This window comes from Carassius carassius, chromosome 47 (assembly GCF_963082965.1).
Source record: "Carassius carassius chromosome 47, fCarCar2.1, whole genome shotgun sequence".
Lineage (NCBI taxonomy): Eukaryota > Metazoa > Chordata > Actinopteri > Cypriniformes > Cyprinidae > Carassius > Carassius carassius.
This window is the reverse complement of record NC_081801.1, coordinates 4,171,962-4,199,886: the sequence shown is the minus strand read 5'-3', so window position 1 is coordinate 4,199,886 and position 27,925 is coordinate 4,171,962. Positions and strand designations below refer to the sequence as shown.

Sequence of the window (27,925 nt, the reverse complement as noted above, 5' to 3'; positions counted from 1 at the left end):
GGTAATGAGAAGGCAATTTGTTATTATTTGTGTTAATATATTTCTTCAATTGTTTTAATATTGATGTGTTTCTCAGTTTCTTTCAGTTTTTTTTTTCTTCTTTTTTTTGCACTGCATAAAATAATGAAATGTTTTAATTTTAGGAATATGATGCATGTTATCACATCATATCAAAACATGCACTAATTATTTAAAAAGAAAACAGCATAAGTCCCCATTTCACAGTAAGTTTGGCGGGTTTAATTAAATTAAATGATGCATACATTTTATGTTTGAAATGCTATGGCTTTATGCTGTTATCTAATGCAAACTAAGTATGTGTATGTAAGTTTACTTTGAAATATCAGTTTCAAAATCATTCTTATGGCACACTGACTTCTAATGGTGAATGGCTTCTGTTTCTTTCTCTTGGTATTCTGCGAAAAGGGTGGTTTGCTTCACTGCAACAATGGCCACATATACAGCTATACGATAGTGATGGGCTCCAAAGTCGCAAAAATACAGAATTTTAAGAAATTCCTGACTGGAGTTTGCCCGCAAAAATTCACCAAGCACCGCTGAACATGACCACACCTTTAGACAAATAACTGAGGGAAACTAATATCTGCTGGTTTAAATAATCTGTATTTTTTTTCATTTGAAACAATACAGTTAAGCACATTCATAACAAATGTCATTAACACAAACATGTTACATGAAAGAGAACCTGACCAATCAGACACTCCACTACAAAACTGAAACATGCTGAGATATCATAATCAGCTTGGCCTAAGCTTGAAAGGGCTTAATATTGAGATAAGGGTCACACACACAAACCCTCTTACACACTCACACAGAGACACAAACACACATCTGAATAGTTATTTATCCCTATTGATTCTCTCAGCTTCACAGGATCAACAGTGTTAGTGTTAAGGCAGAATTGCAAGTTCTAATTTACTTCCCCTTTCCTCAGCATATAAACACACACTCAGCTCATTTTAAACATACGATCTTGTGCTGATAATGTGTGGGTTTTAGTATGCAGTGTTTGATAAATACTTGTATAGGCATTAAGAGCTTCGTTCCAAAACCTAATGCGCTGCCTTGCTGTCTACTGATTTTAATGCCTATGTAGGCAGCACTGTTATCATCATTGCACCGCATGAGTGAATACCTTGAAACTTGAGAGTTTAGTGTTACCTTGTAGCTAAGATGATGATGTGATACTCAAATAGGTTAATGTATTTTTCATAATTTACATTCAAATGTTTGGGGTTGGTAACATTTTTAATGCTTTTAGCATAAGAAGTCTCTTACCTGCATTGCTTTGATCAAAAATTCAGTTTTTAATTGTAAAATATTATTATGATTTGAAATAATGATTTTTTAAATTTAAATATATAAAAAAATTTAATTTATTTCTGTGATGCAAAGCTGAGTTTTCAGCATCATTACTCCAGTCAAAAGATCCTTCAAAAATCATTCTAATATGCTGATTTGCCCAAGAAACGTATTATTTCTTATTATCAGTGTGTCCTGCTTCATGTGTATTTGTGGAAATGCTGGTACCCTCTTTTCAGGATTCTTTGATAAATAGAAAGTTTAGAAGAGCAGCATTTATTTGAAATCTTTTGTAACATTATAAACGTCACTTTTGATCAATTGTTTGCTTGCTGAATAATTTAAAAATCTTTTGAACTATAGTATATTTGTATGCAAATTATGTTTTATGTAATTTTAAAAATACACAGAACTAAAATAGGTTGTTTTTATTTAAATGTGATTATATTAGCAGTACTTTTTAATATTGAATGAAATAAGTCTTAGTCCTGCCTCATCCACCATTTGGATGATGCTGTCTATGTAGGCAGCTCACTATGGCAGAGCTATTATGTGTGTGCAGGAAATGCTTTGTGTTGAGTGAGGCCTATCCTATATCTTTCTTTCTTTCTTTTTCTTTCTTGTTTTCTCCCTCTTGCTTAAAAAGATAAAGCTAATGAAGGTTGTTTAGCTCATTTACTGACATCTCTTGAGGAAATCATCCAATCTTGCAGCTTGTCATTCATTTGCGCTTTACTTTGTATTATATTTTTTAAATACATGATGGACATGTCATCTTTTTCCTGTCTAAGTGGGCTGTTCTTGGCTGTGAGTCTGTGACTGTGCCTCAGCTTTTGATTACTGTATTTTTTTTCTTAAGACAGTGTGTGTGTGTGTGTGTGTGTGTGTAATGAGATAGGGAAGCGCAATCTGTTGCTTTTTTAAATAGAGTGTTGAAGGGATGATGTATTTTTGTAGGCCAAAAAAAATGGAAACAAGCATTTTATGAAGCACTTCCGGTTCGGAGTTTTAAATCGGTTAATATGACTAAAATAAGGTCTATGTTTAACACAAGCTCAAGATATGTTCATGTTTTATTCTATGACATAAAATACAGTAATACATGCTTGTGTGTGCATGTGTGTTTTTAAATTTGTTGCTCATAGAGCTTATTTTCTACAATAATCCAAAAACCAATTGAAAATTCTTATTGGGTTTTTGTCAAAGAAACCAGGTTAATGCTAACTTCCTGTTTGGCCAACAAAAATAGGTCATCATTGCAGCGCTCTATATTTTAAACATAGTCATTAACACTGATATCTCCCCTCTTCCCTTTCAGAAACACAGTGGCATGGTTGATGAGGTTTTCTGTGTGTGAAAGACGACTGCTGCGAAACATCTGGTCGATAAAAGTGCCCTCTGCAAAAGGAATCAGGCCTATGAATGTGTGTGTGTCAGATGCAGGTTCTCTTGGCATGCAGCATTTCTATGAGGAGGTTGTTGCATGGCACCTCTCCGCTCAGGTGTTTGTAGCACAGGTAGTCTTCGGCTTGTGTGCTCAGTGCTCTGAGCTCGGGAAGGCGCAGCAGAATCTGGGTAAACCTGTCCAGGAACTGCGGATACGCACACAGTGTGTACTCCAACAGCGCAGCGTTCACCTGCTCGTACACGCTCTCCACATAAGGCTGGTTTTCCAGCAGTTTCACATCTGCAGTTACAGAGAGGCAGCAGGGTTATTATCGTTAACTAAAACTATAAAAACATTTACATTACTTTTACTTCTATGTATAAAATTTACATATTTTTAAATTGTAAATAAACTAAAAATAAGAAAAAAATTTACTGAAATATATATATATATATATATATATATATATATATATATATATATATATATATATATATATATATATATATATATATAGTTGCCAAAGCAACATTATTCATTTTCATTTAGTTTGTTGAAATAAAATAACAAAACACGAACTAAAATAACTAAAACTAAATAAATAACTAAACAATTAAATACTATACAGACATAAAAAACATTCTATGCCAAGGCAACATCATTTATTTCTTTTAATTTGAATTATAATTAAAATAACTATTATATATATATACAATGTGAACATATTTTTCAAAACTAATACAAATTTTAGCTAGTTGCCATTGCAACACTGATGGAGTCTCAATAAAGACTGCATGAGTGGAAAATGGGTTTTCAAGCACTTTCTGAACGCACACAAATACAAACACGCGCGCGCACACAGCTCTCAGGCACTCTTATTATGAAAAGCAGCTTTTGTCGGGGCTAAATTGCTCTCACTTAAGAGAACGCGAACAATAAAGGAGCATTTTTCCATGGCGGCGTGGACCAATATGGGGTCAATCCATTAAACTTCTTTTGAGCCGGAGTCTCGCTGTAGACGATGTGTGTGCGTCTCCGAGCAGATACGGGGTCCGGCTCCCTGCCTTTGTAAACGGGAGCAATTCAGCAGGCTTTCATTTTAATTAAGCCCATTACCCAGTTACCGCGCACCCCACGCCACACAAAACACGCTGCCACTTACAACAAATAGCCCGATACACGCGCGTCCTTGTTAGAGGAGCTGGAAATCAATGCAATATTCATCTTTTGAGAAGTTAATTAGCCTCGGTCAAACCCCAGCAGAGGAAATATGGATACGCTCAATAAGACGCAGAGGACGGGGTGACAGGCGTTGACGCCGAGCCTATGAAAATGTCTTTTATATTAAACTATTAAAAACAGCAGCAGCATTTCTGAACGGAGAAGAGGGTTAGAAAAAAAGAAAGAAATTTCACGCCTTTTCCTCATTAGGCCTAATAGGAAGTTTTGGCCTCTGGAATTAGTAAAGGACTAAAACTCATTCAGTTTAGCGGAACATGTTAAGGGAAACATAATTAAATAAAAAATTATAAGAAATCCTACTAGGAATCGAATGATACATGCACATAACTGAAATAAAGTTATCAATCTGTCAGCCAATCACGTTAGAAGAATACAACAAGTGTAAGCGAAACATTTACTTAAACGAGATTTTGGCACACAATCTTAATAAAAATGACATAGCCTATCATGGGAAAGTTTTTGTGTGTGTTTTGAAACAGTAAATTCTAATTTAAAAATACATATATATATATTATTAATAGCCATGATTCATTATTCCTCCACAAAATATAAACTGCTAAAATCATCTTGATTAGCCTATGATGTCAAAACCATAAGCACATTAATGGAGTAGTGCAAAGATTTATTTTTTTCTAAATAGGCTACTGTTATTAATCAAGGACACAATAAATTGATTGGAGTCACAGTAAATACATTTATGATTTTGCAAATGGTTTCTATTTGAAATAAAGGCTGTTTTAAAAAAATGTTAGGGCTCTAGATACGGCTTTGGATGCGTCTAGCTCAGGGATTCCTGTACATTGTTCGGTTCCGGAAACAGAGCCCCAGCAGCAGGGCAACTGGGTGACGGTGAGGCAGCGTAGTCGTGGGTCAAAACACCGCTCTTCTGTTCCGATCAAAACATTAAACAGGTTCTCCCCACTCAGTGATGCACCCACTGAGAAACCTGATGAAAGTGCTCTAGTTATTGGTGATTCTATTGTACGGAACGTGAATATAGAGACACCAGCCACCATAGTCAAATGTTTACCGGGAGCCAGAGCGCCTGACATCTTGGCAAATTTAAAAGTGCTGGCTAATGCTAAACGTAAATACAGTAAGATTGTTATTCATGCCGGCGCTAATGATGTTCGACTTCGCCAGTCGGAGATCACTAAAAATAACATTAAAGAGGTGTGTGAACTTGCAAGCACGATGTCAGACACTGTAATATGCTCTGGTCCCCTCCCTGCTTACCGTGGTGATGAGATGCATAGCAGATTGTCATCACTCAATGGCTGGATGTCTAAGTGGTGCCCACAGAATAACATAGGTTTCATAGACAATTGGACGAGCTTTTGGGGCAGACCTGACCTGTTTAAAAGAGATGGTCTTCATCCCTCCTGGGGTGGCGCCACTCTTCTCTCTAGAAATATGGCAAATAGTCTTAGTGTTTATACTTGACTAACTGGGGCCCAGACCAGGAAGCAGACAGACTGGCTAAACCGACCATCTGCTAGCTGCCTCCCGTCACAGAGGTCAGTTAATTCTCAGCACATAGAGACTCTTTCACCTAGATATCACACTATAGAGACTGTGTCTGTTCCCCGAACTAGAAAATACAAAAAACGTCCAAACCAAGTTAAGATTAACAATTTAATTGAGGTTCAACAAATAAAAAACAGAAGCAATATGGATAAACAAATGATAAAGCTTGGCTTATTGAATATCAGATCCCTTTCTACGAAAACACTTTTTGTAAATAATATGATCACTGATCATAATATAGATGTACTCTGTTTGACAGAAACCTGGCTAAAACCTGAGGATTACATTATTTTAAATGAGTCCACCCCCCAAGATTACTGTCATAAACATGAGCCACGTCTAAAAGGCAAAGGTGGAGGTGTTGCTTCAATTTATAACAACGTTATTTCTCAGAGGGCAGGCTACAAGTATAACTCGTTTGAAGTAATGGTACTTCATATAACATTATCCAAAGAAACAAATGTTAATGATAAATCCCCTGTTATGTTTGTACTGGCTACTGTATACAGGCCACCAGGGCACCATACAGACTTTATTAAAGAGTTTGGTGATTTTACATCTGAGTTAGTTCTGGCTGCAGATAAAGTTTTAATAGTTGGTGATTTTAATATCCATGTTGATAATGAAAACGATGCATTGGGATCAGCATTTATAGACATTCTGAACTCTATTGGTGTTAGACAACACGTTTCAGGACCTACTCATTGTCGAAATCATACTCTAGATTTAATACTGTCACATGGAATTGATGTTGATGGTGTTGAAATTATTCAGCCAAGTGATGATATCTCAGATCATTATTTAGTTCTTTGCAAAATTCATATAGCCAAAATTGTAAATTCTACTTCTTGTTACAAGTATGGAAGAACCATCACTTCTAACACAAAAGACTGCTTTTTAAGTTATCTTCCTGATGTATCCAAATTCCTTAGCATATCCAAAACCTCAGAACAACTTGATGATGTAACAGAAACTATGGACTCTCTCTTTTCTAGCACTTTAAATAAAGTTGCTCCTTTACGCTTAAGGAAGGTTAAGGAAAACAGAGAGCTCCTAAAGAGAGCAGCCCGAAAAATGGAGCGCAGCTGGAGGAAAACAAAACTAGAGGTATTTCGTATTGCTTGGCGGGAAAGTAACATATTCTACAGAAAAGCATTAAAAACTGCTAGATCCGATTACTTTTCTTCTCTTTTAGAAGAAAACAAACATAACCCCAGGTATTTATTCAATACATTGACTAAATTAACGAAAAATAAAGCCTCAACAAGTGTTGACATTTCCCAACACCACAGCAGTAATGACTTTATGAACTACTTTACTTCTAAAATCGATACTATTAGAGATAAAATTGCAACCATTCAGCCGTCAGCTACAGTATCACATCAGACAGTGCACTATAGACCCCCTGAGGAACAGTTCCACTCATTCTCTACCATAGGAGAGGAAGAATTGTATAAACTTGTTAAATCATCTAAACCAACAACATGTATGTTAGACCCTATACCATCTAAGCTCCTGAAAGAGGTACTTCCAGAAGTCATAGATCCTCTTCTGACTATTATTAATTCCTCATTGTCATTAGGACATGTCCCCAAAACCTTCAAACTGGCTGTTATTAAGCCTCTCATCAAAAAACCACAACTTGACCCCAAAGAACTAGTTAATTATAGACCAATCTCGAATCTCCCTTTTCTGTCCAAGATACTAGAAAAGGTGGTATCCACACAATTATATTCCTTCTTAGAGAAAAATGGTATATGTGAGGATTTCCAGTCAGGATTTAGACCGTATCATAGTACTGAGACTGCTCTCCTTAGAGTTACAAATGATCTGCTCTTATCATCTGATCGTGGGTGTATCTCTCTATTAGTTTTATTGGATCTTAGTGCTGCGTTTGACACAATTGACCACAACATTCTTTTGCATAGACTTGAATACTTTGTTGGCATCAGTGGAAGTGCATTAGCATGGTTTAAATCGTACTTATATGACCGCCATCAGTTCGTAGCAGTGAATGAAGATGTATCCTATCGATCACAAGTGCAGTATGGAGTACCTCAAGGCTCAGTACTAGGGCCGCTACTCTTCACGCTTTATATGTTACCCTTGGGAGATATCATCAGGAAACATGGTGTTAGCTTTCACTGTTATGCTGATGATACTCAGCTCTATATTTCTTCGCAGCCCGGTGAAACACACCAATTTGAAAAACTAATGGATTGCATAGTCGATATAAAAAACTGGATGACGAGTAATTTCTTACTGCTAAATTCTGAAAAAACAGAGGTGTTAATTATAGGACCTAAAAACTCTGCTTGTAATAACCTAGAACACTGTCTAAGACTTGATGGTTGCTCTGTCAATTCTTCGTCATCAGTTGGGAACCTAGGTGTGCTACTTGATCGCAATCTTTCCTTAGAAAGCCACGTTTCTAGCATTTGTAAAACTGCATTTTTCCATCTCAAAAATATATCTAAATTACAGCCTATGCTCTCAATGTCAAATGCAGAAATGTTAATCCATGCATTTATGACCTCAAGGTTAGATTATTGTAATGCTTTATTGGGTGGTTGTTCTGCACGCTTAGTAAACAAACTACAGCTAGTCCAAAATGCAGCAGCAAGAGTTCTTACTAGAACCAGGAAGTATGACCATATTAGCCCGGTCCTGTCAACACTGCACTGGCTCCCTATCAAGCATCGCATAGATTTTAAAATATTGCTTATTACTTATAAAGCCCTGAATGGTTTAGCACCTCAGTATTTGAATGAGCTCCTTTTACATTATAATCCTCTACGTTCGCTACGTTCTCAAAACTCAGGCAATTTGATAATACCTAGAATATCAAAATCAACTGCAGGCGGCAGATCCTTTTCCTATTTGGCGCCCAAACTCTGGAATAACCTACCTAACATTGTTCGGGAGGCAGACACACTCTTGCAGTTTAAATCTAGATTAAAGACCCATCTCTTTAACCTGGCATACACATAACATACTAATATGCTTTTATTATCCAAATCCGTTAAAGGATTTTTAGGCTGCATTAATTAGGTAAACCGGAACCGGAAACACTTCCCATAACAACCTATGTACTTGCTACATCATTAGAAGAATGGCATCTACGCTAATATTTGTCTGTTTCTCTCTTGTTCCGAGGTCACCGTGGCCACCAGATCCAGTCTGTGTCCAGATCAGAGGGTCACTGCAGTCACCCGGATCCAGTACGTATCCAGACCAGATGCTGGATCAGCACCTAGAAAGGACCTCTACATCCCTGAAAGACAGCGGAGACCAGGACAACTAGAGCCCCAGATACAGATCCCCTGTAAAGACCTTGTCTCAGAGGAGCACCAGGACAAGACCACAGGAAACAGATGACACACTCAGACTGCACAATCTGACTTTGCTGCAGCCTGGAATTTAACTACTGGTTTCGTCTGGTCAGAGGAGAACTGGCCCCCCAACTGAGCGTGGTTTCTCCCAAGGTTTTTTTTCTCCATTCTGTCACCGATGGAGTTTCGGTTCCTTGCCGCTGTCGCCTCTGGATTGCTTAGTTGGGGACACTTCATCTACAGCGATATCGTTGACTTGATTGCAAATAAATGCACAGACACTATTTAACTGAACAGAGATGACATAACTGAATCCAATGATGAACTGCCTTTAACTATCATTTTTGCATTATTGACACTGTTTTCCTAATGAATGTTGTTCAGTTGCTTTGACGCAATGTATTTTGTTTAAAGCGCTATATAAATAAAGGTGACATTGACATTGACATTAAACTTTCTATTCATCAAAGAATCTTGAAAAAAGTATCATGGTTTCCAGAAAAATATTAAGCAGCACAACTGTTTTTAACATATAGTAATAAGTTGTAAAAATGTTTCTGGGGCAGCAAATTTGGCATATTAGAATGATTTCTAATGGATCGTCACTGAAGACTGGAGTGATGATGCTGAAAATTCTGCTTTGCAATATATTTAATTAGAAAACAGTTGTTTTAAATTGTAATAATAATAATACAAAAAAAAAAATTTAAAAAGTAAAAAAATCCCCAAAGGTTTGAACTGTATAAATGAATGTCCATGCAAACCTAGTAGTTCACATGGAAAGACATCAGCCAATCTTATCAAAGTTATTTACATATGAAAGTCCTTGACTAACATTATAGGTGCAGACTATTTCTCCCGGTATTTATTTTAAATTTTTAATATTTTTTTACCAAGTTTAATAATCACATTACCAAGACTCATTTTAGAATCATAATTCTCTGGTTTAAGCTGATATTCATGTGTTGTTGTCTCACCAGGGTTGAAGAGGATGAGGTATTTGAGACAGGCGGTTTCTCTGCGGTCCAGCTGAAGCTCTCGTAGACGGTGCACCAGCTCCTGACCTCTCTGTATCATCCCGCTCAGAGTGACCCCTGCCTGGGCCAGTAAGGACCCAAGCTCAACCTGACACACACATAGACATATACTACATGAAATCAACAGATCAACTACATATGTGCCTATTGGGTCTATTTCAAATGAGTGAGTGTGTGTGTGTGTGTGTGTGTGTGTGTGTGTGTGTGTGTGTGTGTGTGTGTGTGTGTGTGTGTGTGTGTGTGTGTGTGTGTGTGTGTGTGTGTGTGTGTTACCTCCTGTCCTGTGATGAGAAGCACACTGTCCTCTTTCCCATGATGCAACTGTCTGGTGATGTAGTCCAGCACAAGCAGCTCACTCCAGCAATTATGCAGCAGCTTCATCTGATCTCCCACCTGTGTAGCAAAGAGAAAGTGAATGAATGAAAGCAGACACAAATTAATTTCCAAATATTTGTATGTGTGCATTATGTAGATTTTTATACTTTTTATTAATTATAATTTATTTGTTATAAAATATTGTTGCTCAGAAGTTGCCCTTTCATAGTTCAGGAAATTTAATGGAGTTACATTTATTGATAATTATTATTTAACACTATTTCATATTAATTTACAGTTACACCATATTTATATTTGTTTATATTTTTATATTAGTTATATTTGACTTAATTCGTGAATCTCAACTGTTTCTCTATAAATGCTAAATTAAGTTTAAAAAAAAAAATATATATATATATATATATATACCTTCTCATTCAAAGAGTTTTCTTTATTTTCATGACTATGAAAATTGTAGAGTCACACTGAAGGCATCAAGGGCTATTTGACCAAGAAGGAGAGTGAAGGGGTGCTGCGCCAGATGACCTGGCCTCCACAGTCACCGGACATGAACCCAATCGAGATGGTTTAGGGGTGAGCTGGACCGCAGACAGAAGGCAAAAAGGCCAACAAGTGCTAAGCATCTCTCGGGGAACTCCTTCAAGACTGTTGGAAGACCATTTCAGGTGACTACCTCTTGAAGCTCATCAAGAGAATGCCAAGAGTGTGCAAAGCAGTAATCAAAGCAAAAGGTGGCTACTTTGAAGAACCTACAATATGACATATTTTCAGTTGTTTCACACTTTTTTGTTATGTATATAATTCCATATATAATTCCACGTGTTAATTCATAGTTTTGATGCCTTCAGTGTGAATCTACAATTTTCATAGTCATGAAAATAAAGAAAACTCTTTGAATGAGAAGGTGTGTCCAAACGTTTGGTCTGTACTGTATATATATATATAAATATATTCATATTTGGTGCAATACAATGTGAATGTGTCATTGTGCCTACCAAATACACATTCAGACTTGTTTAAAAGAAGCCTCGCCCACACAAAATTTCCAGAGAGTTGCAAGTTTTCTACCACCAACACAAAAGCATTGAGTTTCTGTATAAAAATGAAAGAGAATGGACTTAACCATCATTCAGGTTAGCAGAGATATGAGTCAGGTCTTAATTTAACAGCCAACCTCTATTGTGCCTAGTCACAGTCCAAGCAGGTGGAATTGGATTGAAAGTAGGCAATTATGCAGATGAAATAATTCTACCTAAACAACTTTGAGCTCACTGTTGCATACAAGATTCGTGACCCTTCAGGAGCCTCCCGAGGTGGCACAGTTAATTGCAGCAGAAACGCAGTTGTTATTTTTTAAAGTGCATAGAATTGGATGGCAGCTCCACCACTCCCTTAATTCCACACTCCTGTTGCCATGACGAGAGATCTGCACACAGTGAAGGAAGCTGGAGTCTGTACGTTGCTGTAGATACGCAGGTACATTGTGTTACACTGCTACACGATCAACAAAAACACACATGCAAATATTTCCATGCAAACAGTGGAAAGCAATACTTAGGTTGAATGTTATTAAATACCACTTCACCATTCTCTAAACAAATCATTTCAATTCTAAAGAATGACATTTTTGTAGTTATGTAATCAGCTGATTAGTTGCAAGCAACCTATTAAATGTGAAAATCAAATATATGTCTTTATAGTTCACTCAAAATGCAAATGAAATAAACATGGGGTTGAAATATGGGTGAGTAAATGGTGATATTATCATTTTTCATCTATGCTTTTAACCTTGTCATTTGAAAAAAATAAAAATTAAAAGCAAGTAATGCTATAGCTTATTTAAGCTTGCTGAAGTAGCTACGGCTAGTGAATATTTTGATGTTAGTTAGAATACAAAGAAACAGCTTCAGACTAAAGCTCTTTTGAAGCAAGTCATTTCATACTTGAGAAGAAAATCTTTCTGCATTTCCAGTTGCCTTTATGTACAAACATAACACTTTTATTAGCCTGAAGTGAACCTGCTGGTAGGAGAGAACCTGCTGAAGGTAGAAGCAATGTTATAACTGCTACCTCATGTTCAGAGTGACATTAAAAGTGCTACCACAAAACTAGATAACCAGAATGTATCTGAAAATGCACTACAAAATGACACACTGAAAATGATACAGAATCAAGTGCACAGCAGCAGCACATTAAAATGCCCTCATTTCCTATTCATTCCTATTAAAACTGTGCATTAATAATGCAAAGAAATTAACAAACAAACAAATTAAAATGCATCCTCTGCAGTGAATGGGTGCCGTCAGAATGAGAGTTAAAACAGCTGATAAATACATTGCAATAATTCAGTCTCCAGTCCATCATTTAAATGCAAAAAGAGTTTTAAGAACAAATGCATCATTAATGTATTTTAAATTTAAACCTCTACTACCAAGTCCTCAATCCATAATAATGCTGTCTCCAGTGAAAATGTCATTTTGTCTGAATCAGGAGAGAAATATGCACAGATCAAGTACTGTTTACATGCAAAAACAGTCCAAAACTGTTCTGAACAAATATGTGACCCTGGACCATAAAACCAGCCAAACGGTACTGAGGTTTATACATCATCTGAAAGCTGAATAAATAAGCTTAACATTGATGTTTGGTTTATTAGGATCGGACAATATTAGGCCAAAATACAACTATTTGAAAATCTGAAATCTGAGGGTGCAAAAAAATCTAAATACTGAAAAAATAGCCTTTAAAGTTGGCCAAATGAATTCTTAGCAATGCATATTACTAATCAAAGATTAAGTTTTGATATATTTATGGTAGGAAATGTACAAAATATCTTCATGGAACATAATCTTACTTAATATCCTAATGATTTTTGCCATGAAAGAAAAATTGATAATTTTGACACATACAATGTTGTTTTGGCTATTGCAAGAAAATATACTCCAGCGACTTGAGACTGGTTTTGTGCTCCAGGGTCACATAATGTCAATGCATTTTGATGTAAGAGGACAATAGGAGACAAGACTTTTTCACTAGAGGAAGCGTTGAAGCATTCTGAATTATGAACTCGTATTTGGCCAATGGTTTAAAGTTAAAACGCCTTAATGACAGCTTTTCCCTTCACAAGACATTAATTGGTGGACTAGAGTGGTGTGGATTACTTGTGGATTATTGTGATGTTTTTATCAGATGTTTTGACTCTCATTCTGATGGCACCCATTCACTGCACTGGTAAACAATATACTAATGCTAAGTTCTAAATTTCTCCACATCTGTTCCACTGAAGAAAAACACTAAAGATCTACATCTTCAATGGTCTGCGAGGTTGAGTAATTTTTCAGGAAATTTTCATTTTGGGGTCAACTATTCCTTATATAGCTATATAGGTCAAGAAAAATAGGTTTATTAGTTAAAGTGACAAAAGCCCCAAAAAAATAAATCAACAAAAGAAATGATGCTAAGGGCTACAGTAAGGACTTCCCTTTTGAATACTGAACCTGCAACTTACTACCATTAGTGTACTAGCATTTTTCAGCTTGTCCTCGGCGTCATCACCATAAGTGCTGTGTGAGGCCGCTTTTGGAGAGTGTCAGATGCCCTTGGCAACCCAGTGTGGGCTATTATATGGGACAGAGAAAAAGCTTTGCTCTGAAAAGATTATGAGTAAAACAAGACCCTTGTCCATTTCTCAGCAATAGCTGTTGACTCAGAAATCACACACAGACACATCCACATTCACATCCACACTTTAACGCCACAACACTTCCTTGTCAGCATGTCAGCATGTATTTTGCAACCCTCATTTATCAATGATAATACCTGCTCGCAGCCCCAGACTTCCACAACACAGGCTTTATTCTTGTTGCTATTTCTATCTCCATTGTATCTTTCTCAAATCAACCTTCCTCTTTTTGTGTTGCAGGAATTTGAGATTTTGACCCACAAGGACACAAATGTCCAGTTGTGTGAATGTGGAAGTAAAACTCACAAAAAGACCACAGGTGAAAGGAGCTACATTCATAAAGCAGATTTGGTGTATTGGTTATACTGATCAGTATAGCTGTTTACAATATACCACATACTTTATTACTGCTCAATATAACTGTATACTTCTGTGTGTGTGTGTGTGTGTGTGTGTGTGTGTGTGTGTGTGTGTGTGTGTGTGTGTGTGTGTGTGTGTGTGTGTGTGTGTGTGTGTGTGTGTGTGTGTGTGTGTGTGTGAAGACATGACCATGTAATAACATGACCAAATAAATGGTTAAAATATAACTAGAAAAATATGCATTAAGAAAATCATTATGACCAATTTCCATTTCTTGTTGACTTTAAAATATTATAAACAGAATGAATTTGGCAATAACAGACAATTTGCAGATATCAATATGATGCTTTTTTAACATGGCTTCAACTTTAATTAATTGAGAGGTATCCGTCATTCAGTTACAATATATATTGTTTGGTTAGTTACATAAATTTATTTATTTGCTTTTTGTGTTAAAATGTCTTAACTTGAAGGAAATTTTTGAAAATCATGGCTGGTTTAATGATTAAATAGGTATTTTCATGGGACAGTTTTGTTTTTATTTATTAACGAATAAAGAAAGTAATACTTTTATTCAGCAAGGACATATTAAACTGATCAAATGTGACAGTAAAGGCATTTATAACGTTATTAAAGATTTCTATTTCAAATATATACTGTTCTTTAAACTTTCTATTCAACAAAGAGTACTGAAAAAAAATCGTATCACCATTTCCACAAATATGGAACACAACTGTTTTCAGCACTGATGATAATAATCAGAAATATTTCTTGAGCAGCAAATCAGCATGTTAGAATGAAAGATCATGTGACACTGAAGCCTGGCATTATGATGCTGAAAATTCATCTTTACATCACAGGAATAAATTACATTTTTATAATATATTCAAAAAGAATACTTATTTAAAACTGTAATAATAGTTCATAACATTACAGACTTTGCTTTTTTTACATTACATTGCAGCCTTAGTCAATCTAAAAGATATAATATATCAATAATAAAAATAATATCAATCCCAAACTTCTGAAGTCATCAGAGTATTGCAGGCATACAAAAAACAACAAACACAAAACATAATACACACTGTCTGCAAATTTGGTAGTATGCTTTTCTGAACATTGCTAGAGACTGGCTGTAGATTGAGATGCACACAATCCATCCTAAACATCTTTCAAACTGTCAGACACACACTGCATATATTTGTCTTCAGAGGGTAAATAAACTGACACTTCACATCCGGTGTATCTGTGCACACACCTGTTCAGGTAACAGTGTGAAGTGGAAACAGTCTATCAGCACAAACAGAGGAAGTGATGATGGTGTTACAGCATCCTGTCTTAGTGTGTTTAGCGCAGTCATGTCACCTACAAAAACTACCATAGTGTCTCCGTAGCTCAGTATGAATATGGTAGTTTGGTACAGCTATATGCCTAAATCAAAATACCATGGTATTACCCACTGACACCATGACTGTGTACACTCTCAAAAGGTATAAAACCTGGTGTGATGCCTTTATAAAAGGTACACTTTTGTGCCTTATTTACCCTAAATGGTGAATATTAGTAATTTATGAAAGGATACTGCCCAAGGTGCAGCTTTTGTACCTTTTTTTCTGAGAATGCAACACAAGAGTGTTATTTTAGTTTCACTCATACTATAATATTGTTCATATTTTTTATTATATTTAATTTTTATATTGTAAATTTTCACTGTAATTTTAGTTAAAGTTTAAGTAATTTTGCTGAGTGTTTTTGTTATTTTAATAATTTTTTTAATTAGTTTTTTATTCATTTTTAGCTTTTTGTAAAATTTCAAGTAAAACTGAGTCAAAATGAGAAATGTTGCCTTCGAAACTAGCTGAAATAAAATAATAATAAATTTAAGTTTTTATATTTGAGTTTATCTCAGTTAACCGATTATTTTTATGGTTTTCATTTTAGTTTTAGTTAATGATAACCCTGCACAACAGTACTTCACTGATTATTGTCTATAAAGGATTGAAAAGTGGAGGTAAATATTGATTTTACTGGTATTTATAAATCAGTGAGAACAGAAATATCAGCTCTCTTAAAATGAAAGATTCTTCAATAGTTCTTAGATTCTGCAAAGAATGTTATTTCCATTGGCTCCTTTGAAGATTAAAAAAAGTTCCTTAAGTTCTTCAGATCAGCGTATTGGTTTCTAAAGAATTATAAAATAAAAAGCTTTCATGTAAAACGGTTTTCTTATTACATCAGAGTAGAAAAACGACTTTGTTTCTAATTGGAAACTTTTAGGAGCGAATAATAGTCAGTTAACTATTATTTAAAATATTACAACTATTTTCTGGAGGAATCTGACGAATTAAAAAGAGTGAGACTGGTTGAATAAGAAAACTCTTCAGCCAGACTGAACACATGGACACATTCTCGCCTTATCTGGAATGGAATGCTGTTGCTAAACCCCCACACACACGTGCGCACGGGGGCACACACACACACACACACACACACACACACACACACACACACACACACACACGGGTACTGAGAAGCAAAAATTGCACTAAAATTTAATAAATAAATAAATATTATTTCAGATAATAATTTAGCCTTCCTATTGTTTTTTAAGCCTCTGTTTATTTCTATTTGTGTGTCAGTGTGTGTGTGTGTGTGTCAGTGAGTGTGTGTGTGCACTGGTTTGTGTGGTTTATGAGGACACTTTCTGTGTACATTTAATTCCAAAGGCCTAAAAAACGTACTAATTGGTGTTTTATTTAATAGAATTGTAATTAAATCAAAAAATGCACAAAGTCTTCGGTGAGTGGTAGGTTTAGGTGTAGGCTTGTGTAGGGCGATTGAAAAGCACAGTTTGTACAGTATAAAAACCATCACACCTATGAAAGTCCACACATCCCAACACGTGTGTGTGCGTGTTGAGAAGTTTATTCCATTATGTGTGTATAAAATTCACAGTGTATCACTGTCTATGTGTGTGTGTGTGTGTGTGTGTGTGTGTGTGTGTGTGTGTGTGTGTGTGTGTGTGTGTGTGTGTGTGTGTGTGTGTGTGTGTGTGTGTGTGTGTGTGTGTGTGTGTGTGTGTGAATAATGGCCAGTGTTACTATGTATATTGTGTGTGTGTGACTGAAAATCTGTAATGTTATTGTGTTCATGCATTGTCAGCAAAGTTTGGAAACACTACAGAGAGCGACAGGAGCTCAGAATGAACAAAAGAAAGGAGTATATCCTCTATTTCCTTTAAGACAACAAACACTCTTGAGTTTATTTAAAGAGCTCTTCAGGACCACCAAAACTCAAGTGTTTTATTTAAAGACCCCTCAATTCCACGGTTCATAATGGACAGAATATAACCGAAGCTCTCAATTTATGATTGTCCTGAAAATGTTGAGCCCTCTGAAGTGAATCTGAAATATATCTCAGCATTTCGATTTAACATTAAATACAGACTTCTACAATCATAAAATAAATAAATAAAGTAGAAATACAGTATGCAAGAAACGACCCCCTTCAATTCAGAATGTATTAATGCGTCATGAAAATTCCGCATCAGGCAAATAGTTTTCATAATTAATCACAGTTTTAATGAATCAAAAGTGACTGTAAATACTTTTTATTTTTTAATGTTGCTAAATATTTCTATTTCAAATAAATGCTGATTGTTTTACATTTCTATTCAAAGAATCCAGAAAGAAATGTATAACTGTTTCCACCTAAATATTAAGCAGCACAACTGTTTTCAACATTCATAATAAGAAGAAATGTTCCTTGAGCATATTTTTTGTGAATATTTCACAATATTACAGTTTTTACTGTATTTTAGAACAAATAAATCCAGACATCTTATGCTCAAAAACATTAATCAAAAAATAAAAAATAAATCTTATCAATCTTTTTAAATGTGCACAAAACATGCCCTATTATCATTATTCACTCTACTATGTCCATGCTTTTCCTTCAACATCAAACCATCATTACAGTTCAGTGTTTCCTGCTATTTGTGTCATTTATGCTACAAAACCCCATATCTGCTTAAAATGACCAGACAACCATATTACTTTCCTCAAATACACCTGTTGATTGAGTCACATGAGACATCACTGTCCACATGCTTGAGCCATTATAAACATGACAACGAGCCAGAGCAAACACAGCAGGCCGGGACTCTTCATCTGGAAACACACACACACACACACACACACACTCCCTAGTTTTCCATGTCAGCATCATTTCATCATGCCAACCACATCCACTCTGTTCATGCAAACATTGTGCGTGTGAGTGTGTGTGTGTGCTTGTAAAAGGCCTAATATTACTTTATCTGCTGAAATGAAATATCAATAAAACTTCAATAAAGTTGTTTTTTTTTATAAAATACGAATTACGAATTAAGAGTTAAGATTATTTATATATATATATATATATATATATATATATATTTATATATATATATATGTACCATATATATGCACCATATATATGTACCAGCTTTGCTCTTATAATTTAACTTACAATATGCAAATAAGTGAAAAAATGCCTAATAACTTTTCTTGTCACTGGCTATACTTTCAACCTTGAATCAGGATTAGGCATTTTTGAACAAATAGTTGTAACCTGGCTTAGAGGAAGATAGGAATTATGTCTTTGTGGCATAATACAAGATGTCTTCACCTTATAAATGGCGGCAAAAATGCATACATTGCAAGAAAAAGTGACATGCTTGAGCAAAACAGACTATGATTTTGGAATCAGCACTCCAAAATTTGTCAGAAACAAGCATTGGATTTTGTTCCACAAATACGATGCAAGGCGGTTTTATCAAAAAGATAGTTCACCCAAAAATAATTTGTCCCAAAATCATTATCACCCAAAAATTATGTCATTATTTACTCACCCTCATGTGGTTCCAAACCTGTATGAAATTCTTTCTTTTGCTAAACACAAAAGAAGATATTTTGAAGAATGTTGGTAACAATTAATATTAGTCATTGACTTTTTTACATCTTATGGAAGTCAATGGCTACCGTCAACTCAACATTCTTCAAAATTAATTTATTTTGTGCTCAGCACAAGAAAGAAACTCATATAGGTTTGGAGCAACTGAAAGGTGAGTAAATGATGACAGGATTTTCATTTTGCATTGGCCTACACTTTGAATTCAGTTTCACTCATGTTCACACTTACCTTGAGCTCCTTAAAGAAGATGCAGCTCCGCGCCCACTCCACTATAGAGAAGAGCGTCTGATCGGCCATGTGGCACATCAGGCCAAAGGTGCTGAGCCGTTCCTGTTTGGCAGCAAGACGTGTGTTCTGTTCCTGATTGGCCGCCACGCTCCGAGAGTTCTGTTCCTGCTGCAGGTGGGCCAGGTGAGCGCTTATCTTACTTTGCACCTGCAGCTCATCTTGCTCACAGCGAACAAACTCTAGAACCAGTGGTGGTACTGTTAAGCCCGGCGGGGCGAGCTGCGGGCTGGTCGACACTCGCATCTGGTCAACATATGTGTAGCCTGGAACGGATTCTGGGGAGCTGGCGCTGGTGTAGTGCTCTGAGCTTGTGTAGGGGTCCGTGTACTCTGACTTGATGGCACGGCTGGGCAGGGTGGGATACGTTGGGTACTGTGCTGGCAGAGGGGTGTGGGCTGGGATGGGGACAGACAAGCCCAGGGAACTGGATGCGTAGAGGTTGCGTTCATAATCGATAGGAGCCACTGAGGTGCCGATGTTTGGGTGCATGTTTTTTGTAGCTGGGGTGGATAGAGCGGTGCTGAAGCTGTAGTCAGACTGAGGTGATGACAGCAAAGGGGGCGTGGCTTCCATCTTTAAGCCGTTCGCCCGGATGAGAGCTTTCTTTTGCTGCTTTAATGCCCGGTCTCGTTTGTACATGGGGCCAAATTTATTGCGCCCTCCTCGCATCCTATCCGCACGGACAGCTGTGGGCATAAATCGTACCATATTACATCACACTGAATAAATAATGTTAATTTATAGTATAATATTGATATTTAAATGCATTATAAAAATTCTTGTATAATTATGTTTTAATCTGTCTAAACACATTTTAACAAAAAGGATATACAAAATAAAACAGTATGCCACATGTTCTGAATTATATTTATATATATATATATATATATATATATATATATATATATATATGCACACACACAACTTCAAAGAGTACGAAATATATAATGAATATAGCATTGTATGGTAGTTACTGCATTATAATATTTGATAGTACAATACTGTATAGTAATATTATATATTATTTTAAAAATATTGTATTGCACATTAGTCAGTCGGAATAAAAGGTGGTTTATACAAAAAGGATATAATAAAAACAGTATGCTACGTGTTCTGTAGTGTGTGTGTGTGTGTGTGTGTGTGTGTGTGTGTGTGTGTATACATATATACACGTGTGTGTGTGTGTGTGTGTGTGTGTGTATATATATATATATATATATATATACAGCACAGACCAAAAGTTTGGACACACCTTCTCATTCAAAGAGTTTTCTTTATTTTCATGACTGTGAAAATTGTAGAGTCACACTGAAGGCATCAAGGGCTATTTGAGCAAGAAGGAGAGTGATGGGGTGCTGCGCCAGATGACCTGGCCTCCACAGTCACCGGACCTGAACCCAATCGAGATGGTTTAGGGGTGAGCTGGACCGCAGACAGAAGGCAAAAGGGCCAACAAGTGCTAAGCATCTCTCGGGGAACTCCTTCAAGACTGTTGGAAGACCATTTCAGGTGACTACCTCTTGAAGCTCATCAAGAGAATGCCAAGAGTGTGAATCTACAATTTTCATAGTCATGAAAATAAAGAAAACTCTTTGAATGAGAAGGTGTGTCCAAACTTTTGGTCTGTACTGTATATGCAAACACATACACACACACACACACACACACACACACACACACACACATATTTTTGTAAACATCATAATTATAATATAAAATCGAATGTTGTATAATTATAGTCAAATAAATATCAAATAAAGGTTCAGTAATCAGTTTTTCTTGCTTTCAAGTTTTCTTTCTTCCTAAAAATAAATAAATGATAATAAGATATTCGTGAAACTTCAATAGGGTTCTTCTTTCATATTAAACTGTTTAACAGATTTGGTTCTAATTGGAATCTTTATATTTAGAAGATCGTGTTCATGTTGCTTCTAGTCCATCTCTCTAAAATTCGTCCTTCTATTAACTCACGAACTAGTTAAAAATACCTCTATAGCCTGACTGATTAAAAATAGAGCTGTGCTTAAATGAATACTTAACCTTGATCCAGAAGCGAAGCGCGCGCAGCCGGTAAGGCAAAGGTGCCAGCAGATAATAGCGACCTTGCAACAAGAACAGCGATTCTTTTTCACTGTTGTTTTTTTTTTCTCTTTTCTCTAATTTGACATCTACATCTGAAATTACTCAAACGGTTGCAATGCAATTAAAATTCTTATTCGTTTTTTAAAACAGACGAATGCCTTTCGAAATATGGTTTGATCGATTTTTCATCCAATTTGTCGATATTGAGCTGTCACAATCTTTATCTATAGATAATAATATAAACATTTAGATTCTAATAATGAATGATAAGATAACAAAAAATAGTAAGAACATATATAAAGCTATAGCAAAAACAAACAGCTCTAAAAATTAAAAATGTTTTAAATATTTTCATTTGTATAGCCTACATTAAATATATATTTTTTTATTATTAGGCTATTTGGTCTACAATTATCCTTTCTGAATTTCAGATTCCTGTAGGCTAGTTGTATACTGAACTGGATGTGAGATTAAACATATTTCGTTCACCTTCCAGCCGCATCCCGACGTTCAGACATTTCTGGAAGCGGCAGAACGGACAGCGTTTCCTCTGGGTTTTATCAATCTTACAGTCCTGACTCTCCGCACAGGTGTACCGTTTGTTATTCTGTACGGTCCTCTTAAAGAAACCCTTTAAAATGAATGGGAACAAACTGTTACATTCGACAACGCTAAGAAAGAAAACAAACATTTTAAAAGGCTATTTCATAGCTAGAATATTTATAGATATATTGCCCAAGGTGACTTAAAATGAATAAACAGGCTACGTGATGTGTTCGCAGTCACTAAAACATCGAAATATTCTTTATGTCATATCTAATACATCGACAAAAAAGTCTGTGCCTAATGTAAAAAAAGGACACTGCATTTCTCATCTTAAATAGCTGTTTCTACTTGAACTGACCCTTAAAAAGCCTACTTTGCTAGCTATAGGTTGATTCAGCCAATTCAGTAAATTATTCAGGATAAATATATTAAATATTTATATTAAACAAATGATCTTTAGACTTCAATAAAAACCTGATAATTTAGATTAATGTCATCACATATGCTATGGATAGATTTTAGGTTACTCGAAACGTTTTAAACTAGGCTATAGCCTATTGAAACCGTCTGATTTAATACCTTGCAGCTCTCGCAGGTTAATAAACCATAATGATAGCCAGAAACTTTATCCCCACACACCGGACACAACTCTTCCAGGTCCGTGTCATAACTGTAGTCCATCCCGCCCCGCCGAGCGCCTGCGCACAAACATATCAACACACACACACACACACACACACACACACTTTTAAAATCGCAGTTCTTCAGTTCAGCAAACAACCTTCTTCTGATCGAAAACGTTGTATATGGTTCTTGCTATGGTTCAGCACAATAACATTGAAGGTTTTCTAGAAATAATAATAATAAAAAGAGAAACAATATATTAATAATGTACGCCATAACATAATAGTCTGTATTAAATTGATCCCCCAAATAGTAAAACCCATGCTGACGCTAGATGCAGGCCTAGGCCTAACCTTTATTTTAAGTTTAACGTGATATGAAATAATAAGGCATTGAAACGATCACATTCAATATATAGGCTACACCGATATAGCCTACACTCTAAAAATATTTTTAGAAGTGGTAAATACAGCAAAGATTTCAGCAGGCCTACTTCTGCTTTAGAATTTTGCGTTAAATTCAACGTTATTAGGCTACTTATAGTTTCTGTATTTATTTGGGAAATTTACTAGCAATTTCTGCCTACATTTTTCTACACCATGCAGGTATTCACGTTCCTGTCACTAATAAATACGTTTCTTTTGATAAAATGTTATATTTGACATTTTAGTATTGCAATTTTTGTGAATTTTAACAGTAAATATTAATCACCTTACATTAAGTAAACGAGAAAATATTACAGCGTTGTCATTTAAGAACTAATAGCCTACCATGTGCCTATTTGTATTATTTTGTTATATATATAGCCTATATATATATATATATATATATATATAGGGTGTTACATCTGTTGTTATGAACCTGGTTTACAATTTTAAGTTTATTAATATAATACGCATTCTTCGTTTGAAATGCAAATAGGTTCAAATGACTGAGACGAAAGCATGTGAAGTTGACGTGAAAGGAAACTCTTACCTGTCAGTGACTCTCTGCTCCTCGGCGGTGCTTCAGTGCTGCTGATCTCTGCGCGTGGAATTTAATCTCCAGAGCCGCCACACTGCGCGATCCTGCCGGCTCAGTGCGTGGATGTTTCCCCGAAAAACCCGCGTGATGTGTGCGAGGACAGCGCGAGGGCAGCAGCTCTTTAGTGTTTCGCCTTGTGCGTTCACACAGCAGACATGCCCTCATATTCACACACACACACACACACACACGCACAAAGAGTCGATGAGCGACAGAAAGAAGCGCCTATCTGCAACAGGTAGGCTACTAGGGAGGAGACAACAGTTTCCAAGCCATTGCTTCAAATGAACTCTGAATAATTGCATATCATTTTATAATTAAAAATAACTATACAATTTTGCTTTCAAATCGACCTAACTATTTTTGTTGTTAATATGCATATAGACAGGCTATATTTATCTTATTTTATGAAAAAAAGTACAAAAGCTGTCACCGGTCCTCTTTCAAAAATTACTAATATGCACCATTTAGGTACTAATATGCCTTTTAATGTACTACGCACCTAAAAACAAAAATTACAAGTCTAGGCACTGCTCCAATGACAGATTTTGTTCCTTTTTAATATACCTTTATATCACTTTCACATCTCAATGTAACCTTCAGCTTATTCATTATATATATATTCTTTATTTAAAAAAACATGTAATTTAGAAGATAAATAAAATAATTAAACTACTATTTTACGTGCTTTTTCTCCCAATGATATCTGATTGGTCCACCATCATCTTCATCACAATCATACTCGACTAATAAATCCCAGTAGCTAAATGTTTCTTTCGTCGAGCTATAGAAGACATTTAATTACAAGAATGTCATGTAAAAAAAAATAAGAGAACACGACGAAAATAGATATAGTACCCATTTCAAAGACTAAAGTATCACTGAATTATTGTGATGCAAGAATGTACCTTTTCATAAATAGATTTTTCAGATGTTTTGCCTGTGTCAAAAAAGGTCACACGTGAAATATTTCGATTTAAAGAGGTTAAATTAAAATTATTAATGAAAATCAAAGCAAAGAATTGCTGTTATTTCTTGACACTTAAACATTTATCCTCATAGGCTATCCTCGTTGCATTTTCATATGACAGTCACCGTTTCCTTTGAATCACGTATAAACACACACACACACACGTTGGTTTGCCATGCTTTATGGGGATATTCCATAGGCGTAATGATTTTATACTGTACAAACTGTATTTTCTATCCCCTTCTCTAAGTCTGCACCGAAACCCACCCCTCACAGGAAACTTTCACCATTTTTAGATTTTCAAAAATCTTCATTCTGTACGATTTATAAGATTGTTTCACAATGGGGACCAAAAAATTTCCCTACAAGGACAAAGATTTTGGATATTACCATCTTCGTGGAGACATTTTATCCCTAGTAACGTATGGTAAACCTGAAACACACACAGCTGTAACATTGCATGTTTTCACACTGCATCAATCAAATCGTCCTGCGCAACTCTAATTAACAGCATAAATTAATACCTTTTAATCTCTCTTAATGAAGCAATCGGTATTGGCCTTCTAAGCACAAAAGAATCTGTCATGACTCGTGCACACGAGTGTCAGCCTCCATATGGCGCATTTCCCATCAGTCATTGTGTCACTTAATCAATATAGAAAGTGAAAGACAACGGCTGCATCAGAAGTGCCATACTCAATGACTAGGTACTTAATTTCAATAAGTAGGCTACTTAATTATCGAGCGCTAAAAGAGTACGTAGCTCTAAATATCATCGTGAAGTATGAATGCGACCTGGACTTCATCCTCCATGTTGACGTTATCATGTGACCTATGACGAACAACCTAAAAAATACGAGCGACAGGTTTAATTAATTTATCAGTAAATATTTTGATTTTGATGAAATTTGTTAATTTTGTGGTCTTGTTGAAGAAACAGCTGCCCTTTTATTGATTGTAGTATAACCAACACATTTTGTGTTGATCTAAGTTTTTATATTTTAACTCTACTAAAATGACCCAGTTAAAGATATTATTTCTAATTACAAAAACCCCAAATTGTTATATCTTCAATATGCTAATTTCTTTATTTTATGTGTAAAATTGTTCATCTACATGCAAAACTGGCTTAAATCTCATTTATTTTCCTTTTTTCTTGTTGAATTTCTCTTGTTTCAGGCTAATAAATAACAAAAACATGTATTTTTTATGTATCATCATGGTTATATGAATATCATGATCATTCCAATATATAATCCTTTTTTCTGTGTGTATAACCTCATACTATGATGTATGCAAACCCATTATATTTATGTTTCCTGCTTGTATGTAATTATAAGTTCTGCAGTAATAATAATAAAAAGAAAATAAGAGGGACAGGTGCACAAACACCTCATAGTATCAGTAACTCCACAAGCTACTCTTTTCCTCAGTGTTTTCAATATTTGTAATATCTGCACAAAGATCATCTCATCTTTGGAGAAGACTGTTGATTTCATACTGAAAAATATAAATAATGTATTATTACTTAAAAATTAAGATTACCCCAGAATTCATTGCTGGCTCACCCCAACAATTACTCACCAATAATTAATTATAGATTTTTAGTAAACCAAACAAATTGTAATGTTTTGTCATATCCCATAGCTATGCATGAGTCTCAACACAGCTGAGCCAATTCTGCAGCTTTATTCTGATGAAGCAGCTGACCACCGTGTCCACCTTCAGCTGTCTCTGCCGTCCATCACTGCAGTCAGACTGAATCAGATCATGGATGGGAAAGGGACATCGAGGCTGTCCTTGCCTGAGTGCACAGAGAGGATGAGGAAGTCCATGATGACGCACCTGAACCACACAACCCTGACGCAAGAGTGGGAGAACAATCTGGCTATCACTGTGTCTGCTTAAAACATATGTGTGCCTGCTGTCCATGAGCAACCACTACCTGTAAAGCATTTACACATTAAGGCTGTCAGCATTCCATTTCTTGCCAAATTTCATTTCATATGTTTACAATTACATGCTACAACTGAAATGGTTTGTGTCCTTGAGCATGCCTCTTTTCTCCAGGTTGCTGCAGGGGGACCAGGGTCCCTGTAATAATCTGCCAAATAAATAAATGAAAATGTGATTTTTGTAAATTCTTTTTTTGTGTGTCTTTGGCACAAATGCTTAATAAAGCTGCTTATTTCTTAAAGTTTATTTCTTCAAGGTACTACTATAATATAAATGCTTACACATATTTCTATTTGGGGGGTTTAAGGGTTAGTTCACCCAAACACGTGTTCCGAAATGTGCTTTAATAGCTCTGTTTGAAGTCACAATAATTCAACTACAACTTGAGATTTAAAAGATGTTTTATTCATTTCTATAGTTTCTATACTTACTCAAAGCCTTTGATGGCAGCATTTTCACCTACTTTTTTATGAATACTGAGGATTCAAATATACTTATTCGCTCGCCTACTGCCTTTTGCCTACAGTATAGTAGGGAAGTATGCCATTTTGGATGCAGCCAACATGCAGAGGTGATGAAGACATCTTGTTTGTGCGTAGTTCCCTTGCGCTTTTATTCTCTATCAATGGCACGTGGAACATGTGTTTGCTCACAATACATACAATAGCTGACAGGCACAAATTCATTTGTCATTAGCATATTAATTAATACACAAAATATTTGAGTAGCACACACAGGCGAGTGCCAGAACAACATCCGAACTAAATCACAGGTCACATGTCGCCGTTTGATGGAAATAATCACATGCATGATGCATCTGACTGCACGACTAATTGTTTCAATGAAGCAAGAAATTCTTACACTGTGCTTCCGTTCCCAACTTCCCTTTGTCAGCCAAAATATAACCCCCTATTATATATACTATTATAGTAGTATAATATTTATAATTAATAAAACTTTCTGATTCTGATTCTGATATTTTATATATTATAAATGGACTGCATTTATTTATTTATAGGATAAAATCATTATAATTCTACATTATGGTGTGTGGCACATTACTATAATTCAATATATTAACATTAGCCACACCAAAATCATTGATCATATAACCAAATAAATACTTTGTCATCGTTTACTAGTGTTTAATGCATATGTTAAGATAAATGGCTGTAATATATTTTATACACACACACACACACACACACACACACACGCACACACACACACACACACACACACACACACACACACACA

General features: G+C 35.7%; 1 protein-coding gene across 1 annotated transcript; it reads right to left on the bottom strand.

The window, feature by feature from the left end:
• Nucleotides 1–2,330: 2,330 nt before the first annotated feature.
• LOC132130763 (nuclear receptor subfamily 5 group A member 2-like) lies at nucleotides 2,331–23,921 on the bottom strand. Its single transcript, XM_059542561.1, has 7 exons — nucleotides 23,695–23,921; nucleotides 22,675–22,793; nucleotides 22,039–22,180; nucleotides 19,408–20,153; nucleotides 10,122–10,241; nucleotides 9,789–9,936; nucleotides 2,331–3,010 (listed from the first exon to the last, which is right to left on the bottom strand). Exons 2-7 carry the CDS (start codon nucleotides 22,774–22,776, stop codon nucleotides 2,757–2,759), a joined length of 1,512 nt encoding a protein of 503 aa, XP_059398544.1. The 5' UTR covers nucleotides 22,777–22,793; nucleotides 23,695–23,921; the 3' UTR covers nucleotides 2,331–2,756.
• Between the last annotated feature and the right edge of the window lie 4,004 nt (nucleotides 23,922–27,925).